This window comes from Globicephala melas, chromosome 6 (genome assembly GCF_963455315.2).
Source record: "Globicephala melas chromosome 6, mGloMel1.2, whole genome shotgun sequence".
Classification (NCBI taxonomy): domain Eukaryota; kingdom Metazoa; phylum Chordata; class Mammalia; order Artiodactyla; family Delphinidae; genus Globicephala; species Globicephala melas.
In genome coordinates this window covers 93,299,131-93,322,778 of record NC_083319.1, presented here as the reverse complement: position 1 = coordinate 93,322,778, position 23,648 = coordinate 93,299,131, and the positions used below count along the sequence as shown (strand labels likewise).

At 53.3% G+C, this 23,648-nt stretch overlaps 1 protein-coding gene across 5 annotated transcripts in view; it reads left to right on the top strand.

The window, feature by feature from the left end:
- The window catches only part of SEMA4D (semaphorin 4D), a 118,710-nt gene that overhangs the window by 82,256 nt on the left and 12,806 nt on the right, over positions 1 to 23,648 (top strand). For 4 of the 5 annotated variants that reach the window (XM_030832495.2, XM_060301216.1, XM_030832499.3 and 1 more), the window contains exons 4-16: positions 949 to 1,094; positions 3,939 to 4,001; positions 5,742 to 5,840; positions 8,992 to 9,085; positions 9,734 to 9,847; positions 10,656 to 10,807; positions 11,846 to 12,021; positions 12,104 to 12,260; positions 13,260 to 13,482; positions 14,255 to 14,370; positions 19,526 to 19,698; positions 19,787 to 19,830; positions 20,698 to 23,024. In XM_030832495.2, the coding sequence (XP_030688355.2) occupies positions 949 to 1,094; positions 3,939 to 4,001; positions 5,742 to 5,840; positions 8,992 to 9,085; positions 9,734 to 9,847; positions 10,656 to 10,807; positions 11,846 to 12,021; positions 12,104 to 12,260; positions 13,260 to 13,482; positions 14,255 to 14,370; positions 19,526 to 19,698; positions 19,787 to 19,830; positions 20,698 to 21,626 (2,486 nt within the window). In that variant the 3' untranslated portion in view covers positions 21,627 to 23,024. Of the gene's footprint in view, positions 1 to 948; positions 1,095 to 3,938; positions 4,002 to 5,741; positions 5,841 to 8,991; positions 9,086 to 9,733; positions 9,848 to 10,655; positions 10,808 to 11,845; positions 12,022 to 12,103; positions 12,261 to 13,259; positions 13,483 to 14,254; positions 14,371 to 19,525; positions 19,699 to 19,786; positions 19,831 to 20,697; positions 23,025 to 23,179; positions 23,390 to 23,648 lie in introns of those variants that run through there. The other variant, XM_060301217.1, reaches the window with a different exon arrangement.

Here is a 23,648-nt window from a genome sequence, read left to right as displayed (position 1 = left end):
TCAGGCTCAGTGGTCCTGAGCGAGGTGTGCTTGCAGGGCTGGAGCTGTCTTGTGCAGAATTCCAGGCAGTGTGTGTGCTGGGAGAGCCTCTATCCTGTGTGCATCTTTCTTCAACAGTGGGAAATTAGAAGAGCAGAAGTGTGACCTCCTAACCCTTCAATAAAATCAGAGCTTGGTGACAGATGGAAAGCCAAGTTTAAAATTGACTCTGGGATGGTCAAAAAGAAGAAGTAGCTCCTTAAGAAATCATGTCAATACATTTATATGACTCCTAAATAGCTCATCCTTAAATTCCTCATATTCCTAAATAGCTATTGATGCAATTACCAAATAAGTGAAAGAGTCATTTGTTTCTCTGCTTTTTAAGTTTGTGGTGGTTATATCCTTGGAAAATGCTTGGGTTAAGGGGTGTAATCACTGAAATAGATTTTTTTAAAGGCTTTGAGGTAAATGACTTTTTTCTGAATAAGAAAATCCTAAATAGTTATATTCTCTATAAACCTCACTTGTGGGTGATTAAATACACATAGACAAGAGTTTGATGGGAGGGAGAGGGAACCACAGTGGTCAGCAGTTTAAGGTGTCTGGACTGCAGTCTCCTGGGAGGTCACAAGGTTACACTGCGAAGAGGTCACGCTGCCTGAAGGTCATGTTCCTAGGAGGTCACGCTGCCGGGTTTGGAACTCAGCTGGGCTGGAGGGAGCGGAGCAGGACGGAAGTCAGGCCACAGCACTGGTAGAGCACAGTGGCTCTGGGGCCTCACACTTGGTGGCAGCCTCCACCCAAAGGTGCCTGAGTTCTGGCCTCGGCTGGGGCCTGTCCACTGTGGCAGCAGACCCATGCATGGCCCTAGTGAGACAGCCACGCACTAAAAGGAGACCAGATGCTCAGGGTGTGTCCAAGCTCAGAAATACCTAATACGTTCTCCCCCCACCCCGCCCTCCCCAGAGGTGCAGCTGGTGCAATTTCACGAGCCGGGCATCTTCAACTACTCGTCCTTGCTGCTGAGTGAGGACAAGGACACCTTGTACGTGGGCGCCCGGGAAGCCGTGTTTGCCTTGAACGCACACAATATCTCCAAGAAGCAACATGAGGTATGGTGTGGGCTCCCCGCTCCCCTGCTGTCTGGGCCACACACCCTTTCCAGTGTTTTCTCCTCAGAGCCACACACCGGCCTCCTCCTGGGATGTCAGGCCCTCTCTTGGCTGTGGAGCCTGCTTACCCCAGTGGCCAGCCCCACGGACGTCCTGTGCGTCTAGCGAGCAGCCTTCCTGTCCACCAGGGCTGAGGGCCCTGTCATCCTGAAGCTTCTTTCCCGCCCTGTGTCTACCAAGCCCCATCTCAGGGTGTCCCCTGGCAGCCTCCGTCCTCCCCAGGCTGGCAGTTCACCCAGGGGTCACCCTCTTTTTATCTTGGATTTTTGAACATTTTATTACGGAAAATCTCAGGCACACACGGGAGCAGAGGGAGTGATATGATGAACCCTGTACCCGTCGAGGCTCCCGCAGGCCGGGGGTTCACCCCCATCCTCCCATCCACGTCTTCCTCCTCTGCTCCCTCTGGGAGGCTTTGCAAATCCCAAACACATGTTCTTCATCTGCACGTGTTTCCCTGATCATCTCCTAAAGGAAGGGACTCCTTTTTTCAAAATAACCAAACTATCGTTATTGCATCCCCCAAATTAATTTCATCAAATAGTGTTCAAATTTCACGGACTCTCTCATAAATGATGTTTGACTATTCAGTTTGATCGGGTTGAACTCAGGCCGTCTGTGTGGCCAGGCACTCTGTCCGTCGTGGAGTCTCCATTCCTAGGAGCCGCCCTGGGTCTACTTGGCTGGGAGAGCCACTCGCGATCCTGTCTGGCCCCCAGCCCCGGTCTGGCTCCTGTGAGAGGCCGGACCCTCCACCCAGGCGGGCGTCCTCCTCCTGGCCCTTGACCGTCGCAGTCTGGAGCACGTCAAGGGTTGCAGAATGGGACGTCCCGCCTCTACCTTTCCTTCTCCATCTGTGAGCTGGAATACTGTCAGTGACGGGGAAATGCCCGTTGCCAGCTATTCACATCTCCCGAGGCCAGTTCCTTTGGACATGACAGGATCAGTGCTTGAAACCTTCGCCTTTATTTACTAGTTTTCCAAATAATGAGTAAGTTCTCCCCAAAGGGAGACAGTGGGTTTTTGGACTGTTTTTGGTTTTTTAGTATGACCATGACTCGTGGATTTAAACGTGTTTGAAGTGCCTCAAGCCATTGTAGCCAATGCTCAGTCTGTCCCCTCCTGGCCTCTGGCAGCCTCTCCTCTGCTCCTGAATCCTTAGACACCACCCTAGTGGTTGGTGTAATTTTCTGGTTCTCTGGAATAAAGCCAGCCCATGCTCACCTTGTGCCTTTTCTGCCCCAGATCTCTTATTTTTTTGTTTCATTTTGTGTTAGTCTCCAGAGTCAGGCATAGTACTTAATTTCTGTTTCATGTAAACGAGATTCTGGTTATTACCCCTTGAAAATAAAGTGTTTGGAACAGTAAGCACTTAGAGCAGAGGGTTGCCAAGGGCCTGCCCTGCTCAGCCCCTAGTCCCTGTGTTCATTGAATCCCCTTCCTCTGAGCCTTACTCTCCTTTCCAACAACTCAGGCTAACACTGCCTTTCAGAATCTCGTCTTGGGAGCATCGTGGTTCCACCGTGTGCTTGTGCCGACCTGCAGGTGCTCAGTCAGAGCCCCCGTTGCTCTGTTAATGCCATCACTGTGGGTAACCGAGAGGCTTTAGGCTCTGTAGACGTAAAAGAGGGAAAAAAGTGAAAGGACTACAGCCAAGCTTCAGTGAAAACGCCATGATCAAGGGCCTGTCAGAGTTCATGCTCCTGTATCCTTATGCACTGCCTGTAGATAATGATGAAATTGTCTACATTTTAATTTCTAAAGGAAGTTGCTATTGGAAATGGGACTTTGTTCTGCTTTCACGTGTCCTGATTAGCACTTCCATTTCTCTGAAAACACATTGCTAGGGGATTCACTTCACTGCCATGGCGAAGCACTGTGTACTTCCTGACCTCTGAGTGCCCTACGGCCAGCTTTGATTCTCTGGGAGGAAATATATTTTGGCATCAATCCTGGAATATCACACGGGCAGATGGGGCATCTTGGGGACAGTGAGGCAGGAGCGTGGGAGCCTTCTGTGATGCAGCGCTGTTGCTCCCTGTCCTCTGGAGGGTGCAGGGCTGAGGCATCTGCCAGCCTGGCTCGTCCACCTGGTGTGGAAGAAGCAGGAGCACAGATCTCAGTGGGAAGGCATCTGACCTGAGGGAGCCCCGTGGCTTCATCACTTTCACCTCCTACCATCACATAAAATTTAAAGCATCATAACCCTGCTGTTCCACTGATAAAGTAAACGTCAAGACATTTTACTAGACTCAAGAATCAGTTTTGAAGGGATGAGAAAACCCACTTGATGTTTGAAAATGCCTGCAGTTTAGGGAATTCCCTGGCAGTGCAGTGGTTAGGATTCTGCGCTTCCACTGCAGGGGGCACGGGTTCAATCCCTAGTCAGGGAACTAAAATTCCACATGCCACGCAGTGCGACCAAAAAAAAAAAAAGAAAAGAAAATGCCTGCAGTTTATTTTCTTGATAAATAATTGAATCCTCCCCACTTGCAGTCACTTAATATTTGCAGGTTTTTTCAGTGAATCGCAGTCATCTGGGAGCCGCCTTCCAGGCCCCCTGGCTGCAGCATGAGGATCACAGAACTTTCATGAAGCCCCGTTGCTCACGGGTCCCAGCGTCTGCTCTCTGAGCCTCGCTTTGCAATCTGAGATATTAATGTCTTGGGAAATACCTGTGCTCTAAACACCACCATGTGCTTTGTAAACTGTATGTTTTTTATACCAGTATCTCCTTCTAAAGGGGGAACATGCACTGAAATGGACTCTCGTTTTTCCTCACAGGCATATTGGAAGGTCTCGGAAGATAAAAAAGCAAAATGCGCGGAAAAGGGGAAATCAAAACAGGTAATTTCTTTTGCAAGCTTCAGAGCCCACCCAGGCCTGTCTTACTTGTTTGACTCTCCCGAACGCCCCGACTTCTGTGGTGCAGCCCAGGCAGGTTGCCCCACCCTCAGGATGCTGCCAGGCTTGCTCACGTCATCGTGACTCATCCTGCAGGTTACCTCCCTGTTCCCAAGTGGCGAGCCTGGGGCTCTCAGTGCAAGTGCCAAACATACTAGACTTTAGAAAATTACTTTAAAGTTTATCTGAATTGAATTTATTCAAATGGCCTGAAACTTTGACTACAGAAAACGATGTCTGGTGCCTGCTGGCCTAAAGGTGTACAGTGCAGGGTTCATGCCTTCCCTGAGCTCCAGTGGCCTGGAGGGGTTGCTGTAGGATTTCTGGATTGCTGGCAGCATCTGTGCCTTGAGATACTGCTCCTTCGCTAGGAGATACTGGGCATCTCAGTGTGGTGGCCATCCGGGAAGCGCTGGGCTGAGTGTCCATCCATCTCCCTCCAGAGCTCTGGGTTATGGCTACCACCCACTTGGGCTACCCTGCCCCTAACTGGTGCTGGGCCGATGTCGGAGTCTTGGAATACAAGCGCCCCGTCTTCCTTGGTAGTTGGTTAAGACAGCTGGGTTATAGTCAATTTCAGTAGTTGTTGGCTAATTTCAAAGCAATTAAAATTAAAAAAAAACAAAAACAGAAAAAATGTTTTGGCTAAACTTTTTTAGCAAAGTACTAAACACTTTCACCAAAGTCACTAAATTCGAAATGAGGGAAAATGCAGGCATTGCGATGTAATAACAGGTGTCGCAGGGAGTTGTCTTAGAGCTAAATTAGAACAGGCACTTTGGCCAGCCCCACGTGGAGGCCATACAGCGGACAAGGGTCCCTCCCAGTTCTTTCAGGGACGATGAATTACTTCCAACCAGTTTCAAAACAATCGCGGCAAAAAAAAAAAAAACCTTTCCCGAGTGGAGATAATTTCAGATGCTAGCACATATAATCCAAGTACATTTCAGCCTAAAATAGTGGGTGGGTTCTTCAGTGGCATCTGGTTTTCCTGCAGGGCCTTTCTGATGTGGAGCCGGGCTCGGAGCCCCTCATTAGTCCTGCCTCTCCCCTGAGCTAGGCGGGCCGGACACACCCCTCTCCTGAGAAGCACTGCTTCCAGTTGCGCACATTGGGGCGTCGAGGGTGGGGTCCCCCAGAGAAAGGGAAGGTGGAGGGAACTCTGCACATCACACACCCCCTCGGGCCTGCCAACACAATGAATGGTCTGTGTGTTCAGTGAGAGTGAATACGTGTTTCCCTGTGCCAGGTGTCCAGTAAGGTTTGAGGTCAGCTTTCATTGCTTTTTGGCTGATACACTTTTGCTGAGTATAAATCAGTGACTGAGGTGAAATCTGTTTGGCACTTGACAGCGGCCTGTGGACCCTGCAGAGGCAGAAGCACTCTGGCCAGCTGCAGATTTAGGTTTGTGCAGGGGTGGAGCCGGGTCTCCGGGAGCCTGCTCCCACCGTGCCAGGCAGGGCAGGGCTAGCCTGTGCAGATGGATGGCACCTGAGGCCCGAGGTGGAAGGGTGGCAGCGAATTCACAGCCGGGTTGGTCATCAGTGAGCCGTGAGGAGCTGCTGTTGGGCTTGTGCTTGGCTGGTTCGTGCTGTGCAGTGAGCAGCCTGGACAGCTGGGATCAGGGAGGGCGTCCGGTGGAGCCTGCATGGTGGCTGACCCGTGTGTTTCTCTTCCTTGTAGACAGAATGCCTTAACTACATCCGAGTGCTGCAGCCCCTCAGCGCCAGTGCCCTTTACGTGTGCGGGACCAATGCGTTCCAGCCAGCCTGTGACCACCTGGTAAGGCCGCGCAGGTCCCCTGGTCAGTAGTTAAAGCAGCGTGTGGGGCTCGAGGCAGCAGCAAGTGTTCTCCACTCTGCAGTCTGGGAGGATTTTCTCCTGCCAGCTGTGTGGGGATGGGGGTGGTCCATGGCTCCGCAGAAGGCCTCTGCCCACTTACTGGCCTCCTTTAAGCCTTCCAGTCTGTAAACCACCATGATTGAGGGCATGACTGGGTGCAGGACTTACAGGACCGCTGGCCCATAGTGCAGAGCGGGCAGTGGGGGGACCTTCTGGGAAGGCCAGTGTTGACAGAGAGGAAGCATCAATGTGCCCTGATCCAGCATCTTGCCTATTTCTCCTTGTCACATTTTGTGTTTTGTGAGGGAGCCCTGGCTATGACATGGGCCCTGGTCAAGTAGAAAACTCAGGACTTCTGCTCTTGGATCCCTTGTTCTTGGTTCATATATGTTACGGACTAAGTGTTTGTGTCTCCCCAAATTCCATATGTTGAAGCCCTAATTCTCCAAATGTGATGGTATTTGGAAATGCAGCCCATGAGGAAGTAATTAAGGTTAAACGAGGTCATGAAGCCGGGGTCCTGATAGGATGATGGCCTTATAAGAAGAGGAAGAGACACCAGAGCTCTCGAGCTCTCTCCCTCTGTCACGTGAGGTCACAGCAAGAAGGTGGCTGTCCGCAAGCCAGGAAGAGGTTTCTCACCAGGAACCAGCCATGCTGGCACCCTAATCTCGGACTTCCAGCCCCCAGAACCATGAGGCAGGAACATGTGTGGTTGCAGCTCCCCCGACCCCTGTCTGTGGTCGTCATGGCAGCCCGGGCTCACTACAATGGTGTCTGCTGCTCTGGTCTTGGGGCACCACGTTCAGTGTTGGCTGTTGGGGTACAAGTTGCCCACTGATAGACAGTTCTGGAATTCTTCCCTCTGAGGAGTGACAACACAGTGCCAGTTTGCTGAGCGGTTATAGAAGCAGGACCCATCTCTCCATCACCTGCATCATGTCCTTGACTCTCCTTGAGCCTCGTCAGTTGTCAGTAGGGTCCTTTGGAGAGGGCCCCCCACTCTTACACCGCCCTCCCACCACTCCTGATTCCCTTGCTGACGGTAGCCGGAAGGAGAGAGCGGATTAGACAGCAGCATCTCCTCTCTGGGAGATACTCTTTTTATTCAGATAATCTGATGAGCCATTTATAACAACCACAAAGAGGGAGGAGTGTTTTAAATGCACTTGAGGAGCGATAATGAAGCACATTTTCTAGTGTTTGTCCCTATTTAGTGAGTAACTGTCAAGTGTGAAGTATGCTAAAGTGGAAAGCTTAGTTTGCTAGAACCCTAAATTCATTGGAATTAAAAAAATGTTTTCCAAGCTTGAGTCCGAGATACATGACAGGACAAAGTATGGGCGAAGTAAGGACCTGCTTCGAAAACCTTGTATCCGCACACAGACCCCTGGGGTGGGGTCCATACATAGGGTGGGTCTGCCGGGCTGTCTGTGTCCACAGACTCTGGCAACAGAGGTTGGGATCGGGGTAGGGGGTGCATCTAGGTGTTGAGATCTTCAGTCCTCATAGACAGACTTAGTTTCTTTTTCCGTAGGTCACATTAGTCATATTAGAAACATTTTGCACGTGAAAGGATTTCCTGGCTAAACTCTATAGTTAGAAGCTTAAGGTATGGAATTTAAACTTAAATTCCATGGGCATGTCAGTTGTTGAGGTAAGGGAATCATATGTTTCATTTAAATCTAGACCTATATTTTTCCCCAATATTTAAAAAAAATTTCAAGCCGACAGAAAAGTTGATCACACACACGTGTTCTAACCACACAGATTGCATGGTTGGGAGCGTCCGTATGTGTGCACAGGTGTGAGCACACCCATGACCCCTAAATGCTGTCACATGCCTCAGAATAATGACATTTTCCTACAGTAATGCTGGGTTTGTCATTATATCTAAGGAGATATACAATAATTCTCTAATGTCATCTAACCTCCAGTCCCTGTTCAGATTTCCCCAAACATCTTCTTGAAATGCAGTCAGTGAATCACATCAAGTGGGGTGCACTGTCACCCCAGTTCACACCTCCTAACCTAAGAGGTGAAAAGTCTGTGTATTGTTTCCACCAGCCTGTTAGAAATGTAACTGCATCTTTCCCATGCCCCTGAGCCCTCTCTGCTCCGTCTGTGACATGTTTCCCTCGCTCTGACAGACAGCAGGGCTGCCCATCCACCCATCGCAGTTTGGGTGTCCGTCTTCTTAAGCTTCGCCAGGCTTTCAGGTGGAAAATGGTACCGCACTTTCATTGCCTTGTGCTTCCTGGGTTGCTGGCAGCTCAGGCATCCTTTCTTGTCTGTGCTGCCGGATAGGTTTCTTCTTCTCTAACTTGCTGTGCTTTGACTGTTTTCCTCCTGGAAATGCTTTATTACTCATTTGTACAAGCTTCTTGTATATTCAGGGATGGAAATGCCTCATCTGTCATTTTGCAGGCATTTCCCCCTCTTTGTCACTGTCAATTTCTGTCTCATTCTTCTGTGGACAGACGCTTCCCAGTGCTTCGTGTACTGGATCTGTCCATTTTTTCCCTTACTTGGCTTTGGACTGTCTTGTCAGGTGAGGAGAGATTATCCCAAGACTGAAATTGTCACCCATACTTTCTGTTAGTGCAGCACGGTTCTGTTTTTAATATTTAAATCATCGATCCACCTGGAGTGTGTTTCGATGGGTGGAATGAGGTAGAGATTCCGCTCCTTTTTTCCTGTTATCTGTTTATTGGATAGCCTGGTCCCCCGCTGCTTTGAAGGCATCTTTGTTGATATTAAAGTTCTGCACATGGCCTTCCAGTCCCTTCCGGAGCACATCCTGTGTTTGGTTCTCCCTGGCTGTTCTACGACCCTAGAGCCATCAGCATTGCTGTCTCTGTCCTATAGGAGAGTCAACTGAGGCTCCAAGATCTGGAGGCGCTCTCGAGGGTATCAGAGGGTGCCAAGGCACCAGCGTCCAGACCTGGGACCAGGTGGTAGACCGTGCATGTGTTCTCTCCTCTGTCCCCCCAGAAGAGTGAGTCTGTAAATTAAATGGTCCCACAAAGATATATTATGACTACAGAAGTTCAGACATTTTATGGCACTCTTTCTTTTCATTCAATTATAGAACTTAACATCCTTTAAATTTCTGGGCAAAAATGAAGACGGCAAAGGAAGGTGTCCCTTTGACCCAGCACAAAGCTACACGTCCGTCATGGTTGGTGAGTCCTGCTCTCAGGGTCTGTCCCTGGCTTAGCTCTGCTGGACCCCCAGGAGGTCCCGTTCCTCCTCCTCCACAGGGGTCTCCCTCTGCTTCGTTCCCATATTCAGTATCCTCACAGAAGGTACAGGAGCCTCTCCACAGACCCGCTGATACAAGCTTTTGAATTCATTGTTCAGTAGGATAACCAGCCACCTCCACAGTCCTCAGGTTAGATTTGTAGGAAGAGATTATCTTATATCTGTCCTTTGTGCAAATCATCTGGATTACTCGGCCACGTTGAGTTAATGCTCCTGTTCGAGGGACGTTTGTGACTGAGCCATGACCTGCCTCGGAACGGCCTTGTACACCCAAGGCGAGCAGGCCAGGAGCCTTGTGTGCACCCACTGTTGTGTTTGTTATTTTACTGGATGCAGGAGTTACTTGCGTTGTGTTACTGATTGCCCCTAACAGTTTAACATGGAGCCTAAAATTACCCATGTCAAAGAAACAAAACAGAAGACTCAGGAAGCAGAAACATGCGCCCAGAAGCAGGGCGATAGTCTCTCCGCTTCCTGGGAGGACTTGTGTTAGCTTGGGAGGAGAATGCGGTGCTGAGCGTCTGTCCCCGACACTAGTGTTGATTCCCTTTTCCTCTTTCCGCCCAAAGATGGAGAGCTTTATTCTGGGACGTCGTATAACTTTTTGGGAAGCGAACCCATCATCTCCCGAAATTCTTCCCACAGTCCTCTGAGAACGGAGTATGCAATTCCTTGGCTGAACGGTAAGAAGCAGGTGGCATCACGGAAGGTGTGTTTCTGCTCGGGGCGGCTTCCTCGCCGGCAGAGCCCTCACTCCAGTTCTCCTTTTGCCGGCTCCCAGCCTCACAGGAGGGCATCTGCGGCTCACCCTCCTCCGTCCCGGGGCTCACGTCAGCCCCAGTGCAGTAGGGGCGCTTCTGGAACTGCCGGGGGCTCCACAGCCAGCATCCACGGGCTTCTTTGCTTTCTTCTCTGCTAAGAGAGCGCTATTTCAAGCCTGCCTTTACGCCTTCTGGAAAACGGATCTGGGAGGCTCAGAATGGCGAGCTCAGGCTCGTTACATCAGCATGTGATATTATACCATTATGTCTGGACATCATGTGTCCATGTTGGATTCACAGTCCAGATGGCTCACAGAGATGCTCACAGGGGACTTTTCTCGTGGGCATCGGCCAGCCAGCCAGAACCTTGGGGCACCTGGATCTGGTGGTCAGCAGTTTGTCTCTTTTAGGCACGTGCTGTTTAAACTGGCAAATGCATATCTTCCAGTGGGTCTCCAGGCTATGGTGGGATCAAGCTCCCTGGGGCCCCCAGGCTGCCTGCCAGTTGTGAGGCCCAGCCCTCAGTTGTTGGGCTGGACCGGGAGGCTGTGCTTCAAAACCCCCATCTCGGGCATCTCCTTAGGCCAAGGAGGGCAAGATGGGCACCGTCACCATTCCCGGGCCCTGGCGTTTGATTGGGGTGTGGTGTGGACACCCTCCCACATCCTCGATAGGGGGTGCCCGGGCCCTCGGTGCGCACAGGCATAACCAGAGCGTCTGTTCCCTGCAGAGCCCAGCTTCGTGTTTGCTGACGTGATAGGAGAGAGCCTGGAGGGCGGGGACGACGGGGACGACAAGGTCTACTTCTTCTTCACAGAGGTGTCTGTGGAGTACGAGTTCGTCTTCAAGCTGATGATCCCACGGGTAGCGAGGGTCTGCAAGGTGAGCCCAGCACCCCCTCTTCTCTTTGGTCCCAGCCCTCAGTGAGAGTGTGTCACCCAGGCTCCACACTTCCTCTGAGATGTCCATTTCCCGACCACTTTATTCTTCCACGCTACAGATGTCAGTGTGGACGGGCCGAGGGCTCGGGCCTCTGTCCTCCCTGCGGGCCTCCCTGGAGACCACAGGGGCGCCCGCCCCGTGTGTGACGATGACTGTCCTCAGGGCTCTGATCTTAACACACCTCCCTCAAACCTCCCCCAGTTTATTAAAAGTTAGTTTTTCTATACTGTGTTAACCAAATTCTGTTGGAATTGGGGTTTTTCCATTCCAACGTAAAGATGAGGAGGGGTGCATTTTCACTGGGTCCAGAATAAGTGAGGATACATCGATTTCATGTTCTGCATCCAATTGTAAGAGTTTTGGTATTTCTCTCCAGACCAAGTCACGTCAGGGGTGTTTCACGATTGCTGCTTGGTGGGCAGTTCACTGAAAAGTGTTTTGGAGGACCTGGCAGGACCAGAGCACCTCAGCAGATAACTTGGGGGCTGGAAGGAAGTGAAGATTTGATCTCCCACAAGGAGCCCCTTTTGGGGGAGACCACACGTACACACATTGGCTTGAGACAGATTGGGGAGCCTGTGCGTCCGCCAGCCCCTGGCTCTGCCAGTCACTCATGGACGGGTCGTGAGTCTGGAGATGCACATGAGCCAAAGGGCCAAAGCAGTGAACATGTGCAAGGATGGCGGGGGTCTGCTGCATGACACAGAGTGTGGGCAGAGTCGAACAGTTGTTCTAGCTACAGTTGGGAGACTGGTCCGTCGAGAGGGTTTTGTTGATTTGGTTTTGTGCTTCAATCGATGACCCGAGCTGGCATGAAGGGAGTTGCTGGCGTCACTAGTAGTCTGCAGCCAGCTTTCCTTTTCAGCCTTGGCTTCCTTTCATTCAGGCAGAGCTGCTCTGGGCCCAAGTACATCACTTATCACCTGCTCACGGGGGAAGTCTGCCCTCCTCCTACCACACGTGTCTTTGGGGTTACAGGGGGATCAGGGCGGCCTGAGGACCTTACAGAAGAAGTGGACCTCCTTCCTGAAGGCCAGGCTGATCTGCTCCCGGCCAGACAGCAACCTCGTCTTCAACGTGCTGCGAGACGTCTTTGTCCTCAGGTCTCCCAGCCTGAAGGAGCCCATGTTCTATGGGGTCTTCACCCCACAGCTGTGAGTGCCCGGGTGGGTGGGTTGGGAGTGTTTTCACTGCGCTTCCCGATTCAGGGCAGTCACGTCGCCCCCTCCTCCCCAGGAACAACGTGGGGCTCTCGGCCGTGTGCGCCTACAACCTGTCCACAGCCGAGGCAGTCTTCTCCCGTGGGAAGTACATGCAGAGCGCCACGGTGGAGCAGTCGCACACCAAGTGGGTGCGCTACAACGGGGCCGTGCCCACACCGCGGCCCGGGGCGGTAAGTGGACCGGGCTCTCTCCACGGGGAACGGGCGTCCACCGGGACTGGGAAGGGCCGTGGACACACTCTCCTTTTCCTGGCTTCTTCTCATCGGTGTGTTGTGTAACAGCTGTGGCTACAAACTGCCCGAACAAGAAAGCTCTTCTGGCTGGCACCAGCTGTACTGTGGGATTAACATTGCGTAATAAAATTAGAGCTTTTTCATTTTCTGTTTCTTGCAGAGAAACACACGATTTCTTAGCAAAGGGATGAGCGATACTCTCCATTTGTTAATATGAGTCACATTTTTTTTTCTCCTAAAAGTAGTGAATTTTATGTAGAAATCAGTGTGGGTGTCTAGGCCGATGTGGCTGCATCCGTTTATTACGTGACTGGTGAGCTGGGCCGTGTACATGGCCCGTGGTGGGGTTGTGACCTGGGAGAGTGGCCTGGTGCTTGGAGCTCACTCCCCCAGGATGGTCCCCCTCTCTGGGGTACGTCTCTGCTAACACAGGTCAGTTCCTTTCATGCGTATCTTTAAGCAAAAGGTGTTCACCTGTGGTCATGAATTTTGGTTTATGAACATCAAGAACTAGGATAGAAAAAAGAATCCTTTGTGCTCTTGACCTTTATGCTATTTATATCTAGAATTGGACTATTTTTAGCCATTTTTCGAGGCTTCTCTTCTGGGAGAGATGTGGAATGATAAGTGTGTATTTTTCAATTTCAGAAGTGTGATATGCTTTTTTCATTCATGAATGGATGAAAATTACTTCATTGACTATATGTATCATGAGACACAATTGTGTCTTGTGGACAAAAGGACAGTTGCATTTCCTCCCTGCTTTATAACTGTGTTTTCAGATTCCTGGGGAAAGATCACCTCAGTGTTTCCATTTTTTCAAGAAATCCACTGTGTAGTCCTAAGTTCGTCACCTCGGGGAAGCCTCCCCTCTTGTGCGGAGCGCGCGCCATGTGCCCGTGCACCCCGCAGTAACGGGTGGTCTGCTCCCTTCAGTGCATCAACCGGGAGGTGCGTGCGGCCAACTTCTCCAGCTCCCTCAACCTACCAGACAAGACTCTGCAGTTTGTCAAAGACCACCCTCTGATGGATGACTCCGTGACCCCGATAGACAACAGGCCCCGGCTGATCAAGAGTGACGTGAACTACACGCAGATTGTGGTGGACAGGACCTGGGCCCTGGATGGGACGGTCCATGACGTCATGTTTGTCAGCACAGGTGGGTAAGAACGTGGGTGAGTCCAGCTAATTTCTGCCTCCCGGAGCCAGCATCTCGCCCAGGTGCCTGAGTGGTTTGTTAGGGCGTGGAAGCGTTTCTGAGAAGTCACCACACCTGGATGGCTTCAGATCTCTGTGACCATCAGAACACCTGGGGCGCTGGTTAAAAATGCGAGTCCTGGCCCAGATCTAGAAATTCAGGTGTGGTAGGTCTGGGCGGTGCAAAGGGAGGCTGCTGAGAGCCGGCACATGGGCACGTCCTACTTCCCTGCCTGACACCTGTCCTGACCTGCCGTGGGAGACACACCTTTCCTGGTGGTCCGTAGACTCCGACACAAGTCTTCTGGAATGGTCTTGGTAGCCAGGCACAGCAGCAGCTGGCGGGCTCTGTGGTCAGCTCTGGGTGCTGCGCAGCCACCAGCCTCCCCTGCCTGGGGCTCCTGGCACAAGGATGGCACCCTCAGAGGCCAGTGCAGCCCAAGAACCATGTCACATTTGTTTGGAGGACACAGTGTCAACTACTCTGATGAGGGGTATTGAAGTCAACAAAGGGCTGTTTATTTTTCAGATAAAAATGGGATAACCCATGTCAGTCCAGTTGTTTATTTTGCTGATGGCTTTTCCTTTTCCGTGTCTAATGCAAAAACATCTGTTTCTAAGCCTCCTACTGGGGGAAGGAGTGGGAGGCAGAAGGGTGACCATTGGCTGCGTGGCTGACAGTGCCAGCACCGTCCTCTCCTCCTGGGGAGTAACCTGCAGCTTTGACCTTGCAGACCGGGGTGCCCTGCACAAAGCCATCAGCCTTGAGAACAACGTCCACATCATCGAGGAGACACAGCTCTTCCAGGACTTCGAGCCCGTCCAGACCCTGCTGCTGTCCTCCAAGAAGGTAAAGTGACTGGGTGGCCGGCTGGATGGCCCCACGTCTCGGTGCCCACAGGCTGGGTCGGGCTGCACCAGGCAGGCTCCGTCGTCCATCTGGCCTAGAGGAGCCGACCTTCAGGCTCTTATAGAAAGTCCTTCCATGAGCTGTGGGGTATGGGGTGGAGGGAAGGCAAACTGTGTCCTAAAAGTTGCAGAACCTCACCGAGTTGTTGGGACCAATGTACGATGCTGTCGGGGGGCTCACTGGCCTGTGAAAACACTTCTTGTGCCGGAACTTGGTGAGGGTAAGACCCAGTTGGCGGGGGTGCCCTCCATGCACCTTCCTCATCTGCACAGAAAAGCGTCCTCTGAGTAACGATGCGCCGTGTCTGTAAAGCCCCGTTTCATGAGGCGCTGTCTCGTTCACCAGGGCCGGCCTGCTTTGTCCGTAAAGGGCCAAGAGTGAATGTTGTAGGCTCTGATGCCCGTGCTGTTGCAGTTTGAGAGCAGCCGTGGGCAGTCCGGAAGCAAGTGAGCCCTGTTATGTTCTACCAAATCCTCATTTACAGGCACTGAGCTTTGCAGTTCGTGGAATTTTCATATGTCACAAAATATTATTATTTTGATTTTTCTTCAACCGTTTCAAAATGTGAGACCCGCTATTAGTTGATGGGCTGTATAGAAACAGCCAGCAGGCTGGATTTGCCCTGTGGTCCACAGGCTGTTCCCTGCTGTACATCCAAAGTGGCCTTTGGGAAGTGTGCCACCCGGTTTACAGCCGGAGTGGGGAGTGAAGAGCAGAGCTCAGGCCGGGCACCAGGTGACCTCATCCATGTCCTGGCTCCAGGTGCGCGACTGTGAGCCTGGGTGGACCAGTCCTGCCTGGGTTTCCTCATCTATACGATGAGGGACGGCAAACCCTGGGACTGTCCCAGCCCTGCCCTGTGACTCCCCATGCTGTGACCCTTGGGCTAACAGGCTCTGGTCAGCATCAGAAATTGGTAGCCTGGCCATATATCGAATTCCCCTCCACTGCAGGCCCACCCATCGCTTGGCCTCTCCCACCTGCACCCTGTTTGCAAAGCCTTGCTTGGAAGCACCAAGCCAGGCTGTCCTTGCTTCGTATGGCGTCGCCCTGTTGCTGAGATTTTCCCTTTTCACCTGTGACACTCCTGGGCCATCCTCTCTTCACGTTGGAAAGAGGTTGTTCCTCCAGCCCCTCAGAGCATCCTCCCTGCCCTGGCTCCGGGTAGGGGCCTCCACCCGGATCGTGGGGCCCAGGCTCACTCCTCCCTGGGCTGTGGGCAGTAGGAAGGGGGTCCCGATAGCCAGGCGAGAAAGAAAAGAAGGCGACCTCTTGGTCAGATGCGTATTTGCAAACTCCACACACGGTCTTTCGTCCTCTCCCCGGCATCATGAGCTTGAGGAGTTGGATCTGGTTTTCAGACTCCTGTAGCAGGGTCACTTCCCCTCTTGGCCACCGCAGTGTGTGTTTTCTTGCTCCAGTTCTAAAAGGGAAGGAAGACGAAGTAGCCTAATGGGGTTAGGCTACCAGACATCTGTACCTCTCGGGTGGGTGCTTTTGGCCCCCTTTCCCCCAGGCCCACCTGCATCGTTGTTGAAACAGGGAAACCCAGGAGCCCTTCTGGCCGCTGCCACGTTGCTCAGGTGCTTCAGCCCGGCTGGAGCAAGCACGCTTAGAGCCTCCAGATGGTCTGGTACTCATCAGAACCAAGGCCAGGCCCCCAGTGCAGACAGGGCTCGGCTCTGCTCCACGACATCACTCACAGACCCAGCTGGCCCTGCCATCCTGAACCCAAGTCTTCCAGGGCATGTGGGTACTGATCCCATGGGAGGGATAGGGGAGGGAGAAGGGAGGGAGGGGGCAGTACCACCTGTGGGAAGTCTGACAGGTGAGTCCTGTGCTCACCTGCCTGAGGTCAGGATTGGTCATATGGCCGGGGGCTAGCCATGCAGGGAGTGAGTTGCCTGTTCCCACAGGAGCCTCCACTGTGCTGGGATGTGGTTCAGGTGCCCATGGGGTCCCACACCTTCTCCTGGGCTAGTGGGCTCAGGGTGGCTTCAGAATGCTGTCCGTGCTGCCGTGGCAGCAGGAAGCGGCTGTTTAGGGTAAAAAGACACCTGCTCCCCCCTCCCCATTCCCCACCAGCAGCCTCTTCTGGGTCGATCATGCCTGGCTTTCAATGCAGAAAACTGACGAGCAGCTGCCACAGGGCTGGGGGAGCACAGGAAGTGCTACCAGGGAGGGGGGTCCCTGGTCACTACCTGCTCTCCCCTGACAAGTGCATTTGTTTTTTGTTTTTATTGTGGTAAGTGTACATCATATAAATTGTACCACGTTAATTATTTTTGAGTGTACACTTTAGCACCATTAAGTACATTCACATAGCGCAACCCTCATCCTCACCCATCTCCAGCACTTCATCTTACAAAACTGAAACCCCAAACCCATTAAACACTGACTCCCCGCTTCCTCCCATTCCCCAGCCCCTGGCACCCACCATTCCCCTTCCTGTCTGTGTGTGTTTGACTACTCTAAGAACCTCGTGTTGATATAAGTGGAATCCTACAACATTTGTCCTTTTGTGAGTAGCTTATTTCACTCAGCATAATGTCTTAAAGGTTCATCCATGTCTGTCCTTCCTTTTCAGGGCTGAATAGTATTCCATCCCACGCATCCACCACGTCTGGTTTATTCACCCACTGGTGGACACTTGGGTTGCCTCTCCCCCTGCTGCATGAACAGCCGTGTTCTCCAGTCTCTTGTGCGTACATGGCAGGCATGCTCTGGGCCCATGGAGCAGGCTGAGTGTGGTTTTCCCGGGGACGCTCTTTGATGGTCAGATGCCCCCTGTACAGCAAAGGTGGGAGCTCCTCCAGCTCTGGCCATGTCCACCCACAATCACCCACCTGTGTGTACAGAGACCAAGATGTGACTGAGAGAGCCTGGTGCTGCAGCTGAGGGCACAGTCACCCAGAGGGTGGGGACCCACAAGGGGCCAGCAGGAGGGCACCTGGGCACGTGCACACTCAGCCGATCTCACAGGTGCCGGGTGGTAGCTGGCCGGCTTGTTTTCTCTCACGGAAGAGCTGGGGTGAATAGTACAGGGGTCCTGTGGCCCTTCCCCAGCGCGCCTGCCTAACCGAGGAGGCCCGCTGGCACAGCGCCTGCACTCACCTCCACACGCCCGATCCGCGCGTTCCCACGACCTGCTTTTTGACTCCAGGGCCCCCCGTGGCCTCCCTCGGTGTCTGTCTGACGGCTCGCGTCTGCCCTTATCTTGGCGACCTTCACACATCTGGAGAGAACTGATCGGCGTTTTGTGGAACGCCCCTCGGTTTGGGCATATCTGATGTTTTCTCGCGTTGAAATTGGGGTTGAGCATTTGGGGAGATGACCACTGTCTCGGGGACACGGATTCAATGACTTCTCAGAGTTACTCGGTTTCTCCTTCCACGTTGTCCCCACACCGTGTGGTCAGTGGATCCAGTCCACCTGGTCGGGGGTGGGGGGCGGCGGGGAGCTAAGCCCCAGCTCCTGGAAGGAGGAGTTGAAGAGTTTGGGGGCCGTGTTCAGCCCCCACGCGGCTGACACTTACTTGTGGGTGACCTTGAGGCTACTCAGACACCCGGCTGCCTCTCGCCCACTGACTTGCATGTCCACCCATGGGCCTTGCCTGCAGCGCTTGCTGCTGTGGGATCTCAAGCCACTTTTCTGTTCCCTTCCCGTCCACATTCGTTGGAATTGGGGAGGCCCTGCCCTGTTGGGGAGCGAGGGCTGGAGGCTGAGCAGGCTGTGGTGTGAGGAGGGTGCATGAGTGTCCGAGCCCTCTCCAGGGCCCCTCCATAGGACCCCACTGAAGTTGCCCACTTGGCCGGTCTCCCCAGGAAATTTTTCCTCACCTCTGAGCCATGTGATCCCAACTGTGGTACAGGGTGTCGTCCTGATTCCTTCTTACGAATATGGGCTCACCTGGCCTCATCTGCCCGGGTCTCTGCCGACATGGACAGGCTGGCACTGGGCTTGACTCTCTCTGCCACCTGCCATCACAGTTTGACTCTGTTGCACAGGGGACTGCCCTCTCTTGGCTGTGCTCACACACGGTGGGTCTGTGACCCCTGGGCCTTCAAGGCATCGCAGGCCAGGAGATCTGATGTAATGCCAGGGCCTTTGCACTCCAGCTGGACTCTGAAATTAATTCAGAACATGTCCTCAGAGGATAGAGGCTGTGTTTTAAATACTAAGCTCTGTGGAAACGTGGGAATCTTTTGACATTAACCAACGGCTTTTCTAGAGTGTCAGGGTGAGACAGAGGCTTATCAGCAAAGGAGAGAGAAAATGCCGTATGTGAATTGCCAGCCCTGGGTCTGCTGCTGGGCTTCAGGTGGACTCCTTGGGGGAGCCCTCGTTCTAGCTGAGTCCCGTGAGGAAATCAGCCTGCCCCAACTGCCCGTGCGCCCGGCTCCCTACCAGTGCTGCGGGCGCCGGCGGCATCAGCCTGAGGGTGGAGACGTCCCAGGCCCAGCATTCCAAAACACGGAGGAGCCTGCTTTGCTCTCTGCTTCTGAGAGTGGCTGTCCATTTCCCCAGCCGCGTTCATTTCTCGTAAACGTAGATGCGTGAGAAATGAATGCCTCCTCACTTGTTTACTAGAGCTCTGTTCACTCTCCACCTGTGTTCACTGCGGCCCCGCTGCATTCACACACTGACACGGGCCGTCTGTGTGCTGGTGCTCACGTGTTGCACGAGATGGGCTTTGGAGGCTGTGCCCTTTGGCCTCTGGTCTAGTGAGGCTGGGAGGGCAGTCGGGAGTGTCAGGCTAGTGGGTCTTCTTGCACACAGAGGAGGCAGAGGAGGTGCAGAGATGCACTGCTGGTGGGTAGGATGAAGGTGGGTGCTCGGACGGGGGAGGGGAGGGATTTGGACCAAGGCCCAGCACACTCTGAGTTAGCCCGTGGATTCCGTCCAAAATCCACCCGTCTGTCACGACGCTGCAGTGCAGATTTGTCTTGGATCTAACCTGGCCTCGTTCCGCTTCCTCCTCCAGAAGCTCGGGACGAAGCTTTGTCATCACTCCCCGTGAGCTAGAGAAGCACCTGGCGCGTTGAGGGCTGCCCCCACCCAGTGCCCACCGTTCTCATCTGTTTCACACCCACAGGGCAGAAGGTTTGTCTATGCCGGTTCCAACTCGGGCGTGGTGCAGGCCCCCGTGGCCTTCTGTGGAAAACATGGCACCTGCGAGGACTGCGTGCTGGCCCGGGATCCCTACTGCGCCTGGAGCCCGGCCGCGGCCGCCTGCATCGCCCTGTACCAGACCGATGGCCCCAGCAGGTACCAGCCCCACTGCATGCAGGCGCTCCGCCCAGCCCCATGGCGTCAAGCGCATGCACTGTGTAACCTGTGCCCGGTTGTCTTGCAGGGGTTTGATTCAGGAAATGAGTGGGGATGCGTCCGCTTGCCCCGGTAAGTTGCTCGTCCTCGCTGCCTTCTCTTCAGGGGCGGCCAGGTCACGTAACCATTTCATGATGCTTTGCTGGTGTGGCATTTCGTACATTTTGTTTTTCTTTCTCTACTTGGAACAGAGGTCAAGTAATCTCGTGGCAGACCCCGTGATGTTTCTCTGTCCCTTTTATCACAGAACAGGATGTTGAAGCCACGCAGAGTGTATTTGTGTACTGGAAGGCACTCTCCATCCCAAACTGTGATGTCTGCTCTTGGGATGCATCCTCTCTTCTGCTTAGCTTGGGGCGCGTTAAACAAAACCTACACCTCTCGTGAACAGGAGGGAGGAACTCATGAGAGATTAGTCCCCGTTCCCCTCGGGGGATCCCACCCCTGCCAGGAGGTCAGGCATGTCCCAGCTGAAGGCAGGCGTGCCCTGGGCCCCTGCCCTCCCATCCCTAACCCGCTCGCTAGCTGGCATCAGTTAAGACAAGTTTAGGAGGAGGGCGCCAAGGCCCACCGAACGGCTAGCACACCCGGCAGCCGCTAGCAGAAGCCCATTGTTTGATTCAGCGCCGCCACCAGAAGGCACAGCTGACCGCTGCCCAGCCTCCCCGGCCTGGGGAGTTTTCTCCTGGGAAATCAGGGTACGAAACAGGATTTCTTCTGCTCAGAGTTGGCTTCAATTTCTTTGTCCCCAAGGGCTGCCATTGGGGTCTTAATCTTTGCTTTTCCGTCACGCATGTCTTTATCTCCTTGCTGTTCTGGAAGATTCCATGTTGCTCCACAGGGTGAAACTCTTGTGTCCTCTTGTGCGTGTTAACCTAGTTTTGAAAGAAGTATCGAGCAGGGTTGTTGATGCTGTGCACGTTTATTTTGATGTTCCAGATAAAATTAAAGAAAGTTACCTGCAGCATTTTTTCAAGCATGGTGGCACAGCAGAACTCAAATGCTCCCAAAAGTCCAACCTGGCCCGGGTGGTGTGGAAGTTCCAGAATGGCGTGCTCAAGGCCGAAAGCCCCAAGTACAGCCTGGTGGGCAGGAAGAACTTGCTCATCTTCAACCTGTCAGAAGGAGACAGTGGGGTGTACCAGTGCCTGTCTGAGGAGAGGGTCAAGAACAAGACAGTCCTGCAGGTGGTGGCCAAGCACGTTCTGGAGGTCAAGGTGGTCCCTCGAACTCCGGTGGCCTCCACCTCGCCGGTCACACGGACAGAAGGTAGTAGGATCACCTCCAAAGTGTCAGCGGGGCCCACCCAAGGCTCCTTTCCCCAGACCCCAGCCTTGCAGGTCACCACTCCCAGTGCCATCGCCCTGCCCTCCAGCCCCGAGGGGCCCACCAGCATGTCCTGTGAACCAAAGATTGTCATCAACACGGTCCCCCAGGTCCACTCGGAGAAGACAATGTATCTCAAGTCCAGTGACAACCGTCTCCTCATGTTTCTCTTCCTCTTCTTCTTCGTCCTCTTCCTCTGCCTCTTCACCTACAACTGCTATAAGGGCTACTTGCCCGGGCAGTGTTTAAAGTTCCGCTCGGCCATGCTCCTCGGGAAGAAGCAGCCCACGTCGGACTTCTCGGATTGCGAGCAGAGTGTGAAGGAGACGCTGGTGGAGCAGGGCAGCTTCTCCCAGCAGAACGGGGGGCAGCCCAAGCCGGCCCTGGACACTGGCTATGAGACAGAGCAGGACACCATGGCCAGCAGGCTGCCCACTGACCGGGAGGACTCGCAGAAGATCGACGAGCTCCCAGTCAGGGACCGGCCATTCGACGTCAAGTGCGAGCTGAAGTTTGCCGACTCGGACGCGGACGGGGACTGAGGCACCCGCTGCTCCCCGGGAGGTCTTTGTGTTGCCAGTTCAGTCCCCCGTCCAGTGCTGCGTAGGTAGCCATCGTCAGCAAACCTCAGTCTTCTGTGTCTTTTCTCTTGGGTCGCGCTTGTGACTTGGTTTCTCTTTGTCCTTTCGGAAAACGGCGAGCGTCGCGGCCGGCCTGCTGGTCGGTGGGGCCCTTGGAGTCATGCCTGCAAGCTTGCCCGAGGCCACTCTGCGGCGGGAAGACGGCTGGGCCGCCACTGGCCCGGGAAGAGTTGGGCCATGAGCATCCCCTCCTTGTAGCAGCCACTGAAAGAGAATTTAATTCCAGATTGGAAATGACGTTTTAGTTTATCAGATTGGTAACTTATCGCTTGTTGTCCAGGTTGGCACGAACCATTTCTTCCACATAATTACTTTTTAGGATTTTTGCTTTAATTCTGTTGGCCTGTTGGGTCGTTCATTTTTTAAATTACTAAAGCAGATGTTTTAATATTTGGAAGATGTACATCTTCTGAATTTTGTTGTATATTAGGGTAAAGGTATGGCTTATGTTGCTTAAGATTCTCAGGGATAATCTTACTTTTGCTAAATGCATTCTTTTCTGCTTTTAGAAATGTAGACAAAACCATGTCTTGAGAACATGTCCTTTTTTTTTTTTTAAATGTTCCTTAAGGGAAGCATCATTTTCAGAGAGACTTTTTTTCTGTACCTTTTTTTTAACTCTTGTTTTAACTCTTTTGAGGAGAAGGCTGTGGAGGACTGTCTCACAACACCGGGCAGGGTTTGGAGGGAGGGATGTGGCCCCCAGCGTGCTCTGGGTGGAGCTGGGCCGGCCCAGAGTTGAGGGGACGAGTGAGTTACAATCCAGTGCCCACGGCCACTGGTCAAAACCTCCTGCCCAGACAGAACGTTCACCGGGACATCTTGGTCATCTGAACATCTCCTTTTTCTTTTTGCTTCCATCTCATGCCCTCTGCCTGCCCAGACTCTCCACTTGGCCTAACCGGGCTGTCCATAACTGGAAGAGAGCAGGGCGGCCGGGGACAGCCAGGCTGGTGAGCACAGCACCCCTCCCACAGATGCCGCCGCCACGGACCTGCCAGGCCTGTCGCCCTCTTTCAAGGTGCAAGTGGGCGGCACAGTCTAACCATCACCGACGTCATGCTCCATTTCCTGCTTTCCAGACACCCACATAGAGGAGCCTTTCTTTCTGTGGCAAAGAGCAATAAACTCTGAGTGTGTGTGTGGCCTGTGTGGACAGTGTCATCTTCCAGCATGATAGGATTCGACCGTTTTGGTGTAAACATTTGTGTTTTATAAGATTTACTTTGTTTTTATTTTTCTACTTTGAATTGTATACGTTCGGAAAGTAACCGAATAAACAGAAGCTTATATCCTTGACGCGGGCGCGTGGTTCCCTGTGGCTCTCCCGCCGCCTCCCCGCGCGGCCTGGGCCCCTGTCTTTCTTGCACTTTGTTCCCCTTCTCTGGCATGCGGTGTGTTCCTGACGACTTCTGCCTCAGAGCCCTCTCTCTTTTCTGTCCTCTGTCTCGCAGCCTCATCTCCTCTGCCCTTTCCTCCTCCGGGGTCCTCTTCCCTGTCCTGTCTGGTCCCTGACTCATCTTCCTCTCCCCGAAGCCCCTGGCCGGCCTCGGGCCCGGGGCCTGACAGCCGCCTGCAGGTCACCTTGCTGCCGCCCTTCCTCAGCGACCAGGCCCAGCACGTGCATGCCCTGGGGACCTTCCACCTCTTCTGCCATGCCACAGGTGAGCGGGGCACCTGTCCAGGTGGGGGGTGGGCAGTGGGGGCCTCCTCCACGAGCACGGCCTTCCTGGCTGCACCTCTCCGGTGGTCCCCAGCAACGCTAAACTGTTACCCCGAGGCTGTTCCTGTGGACAGCAGGGCCCGACCAGTGTTTTCCTCAAAGGGCCAAACTCTTCGGCTTCTCCAGCCATGGTTTCTGTTGCAGCTACTCAGCTGTTGCCTTGTAGCTTGAAAGCTGCCGCTGCGCGGGCACCAAAGTTC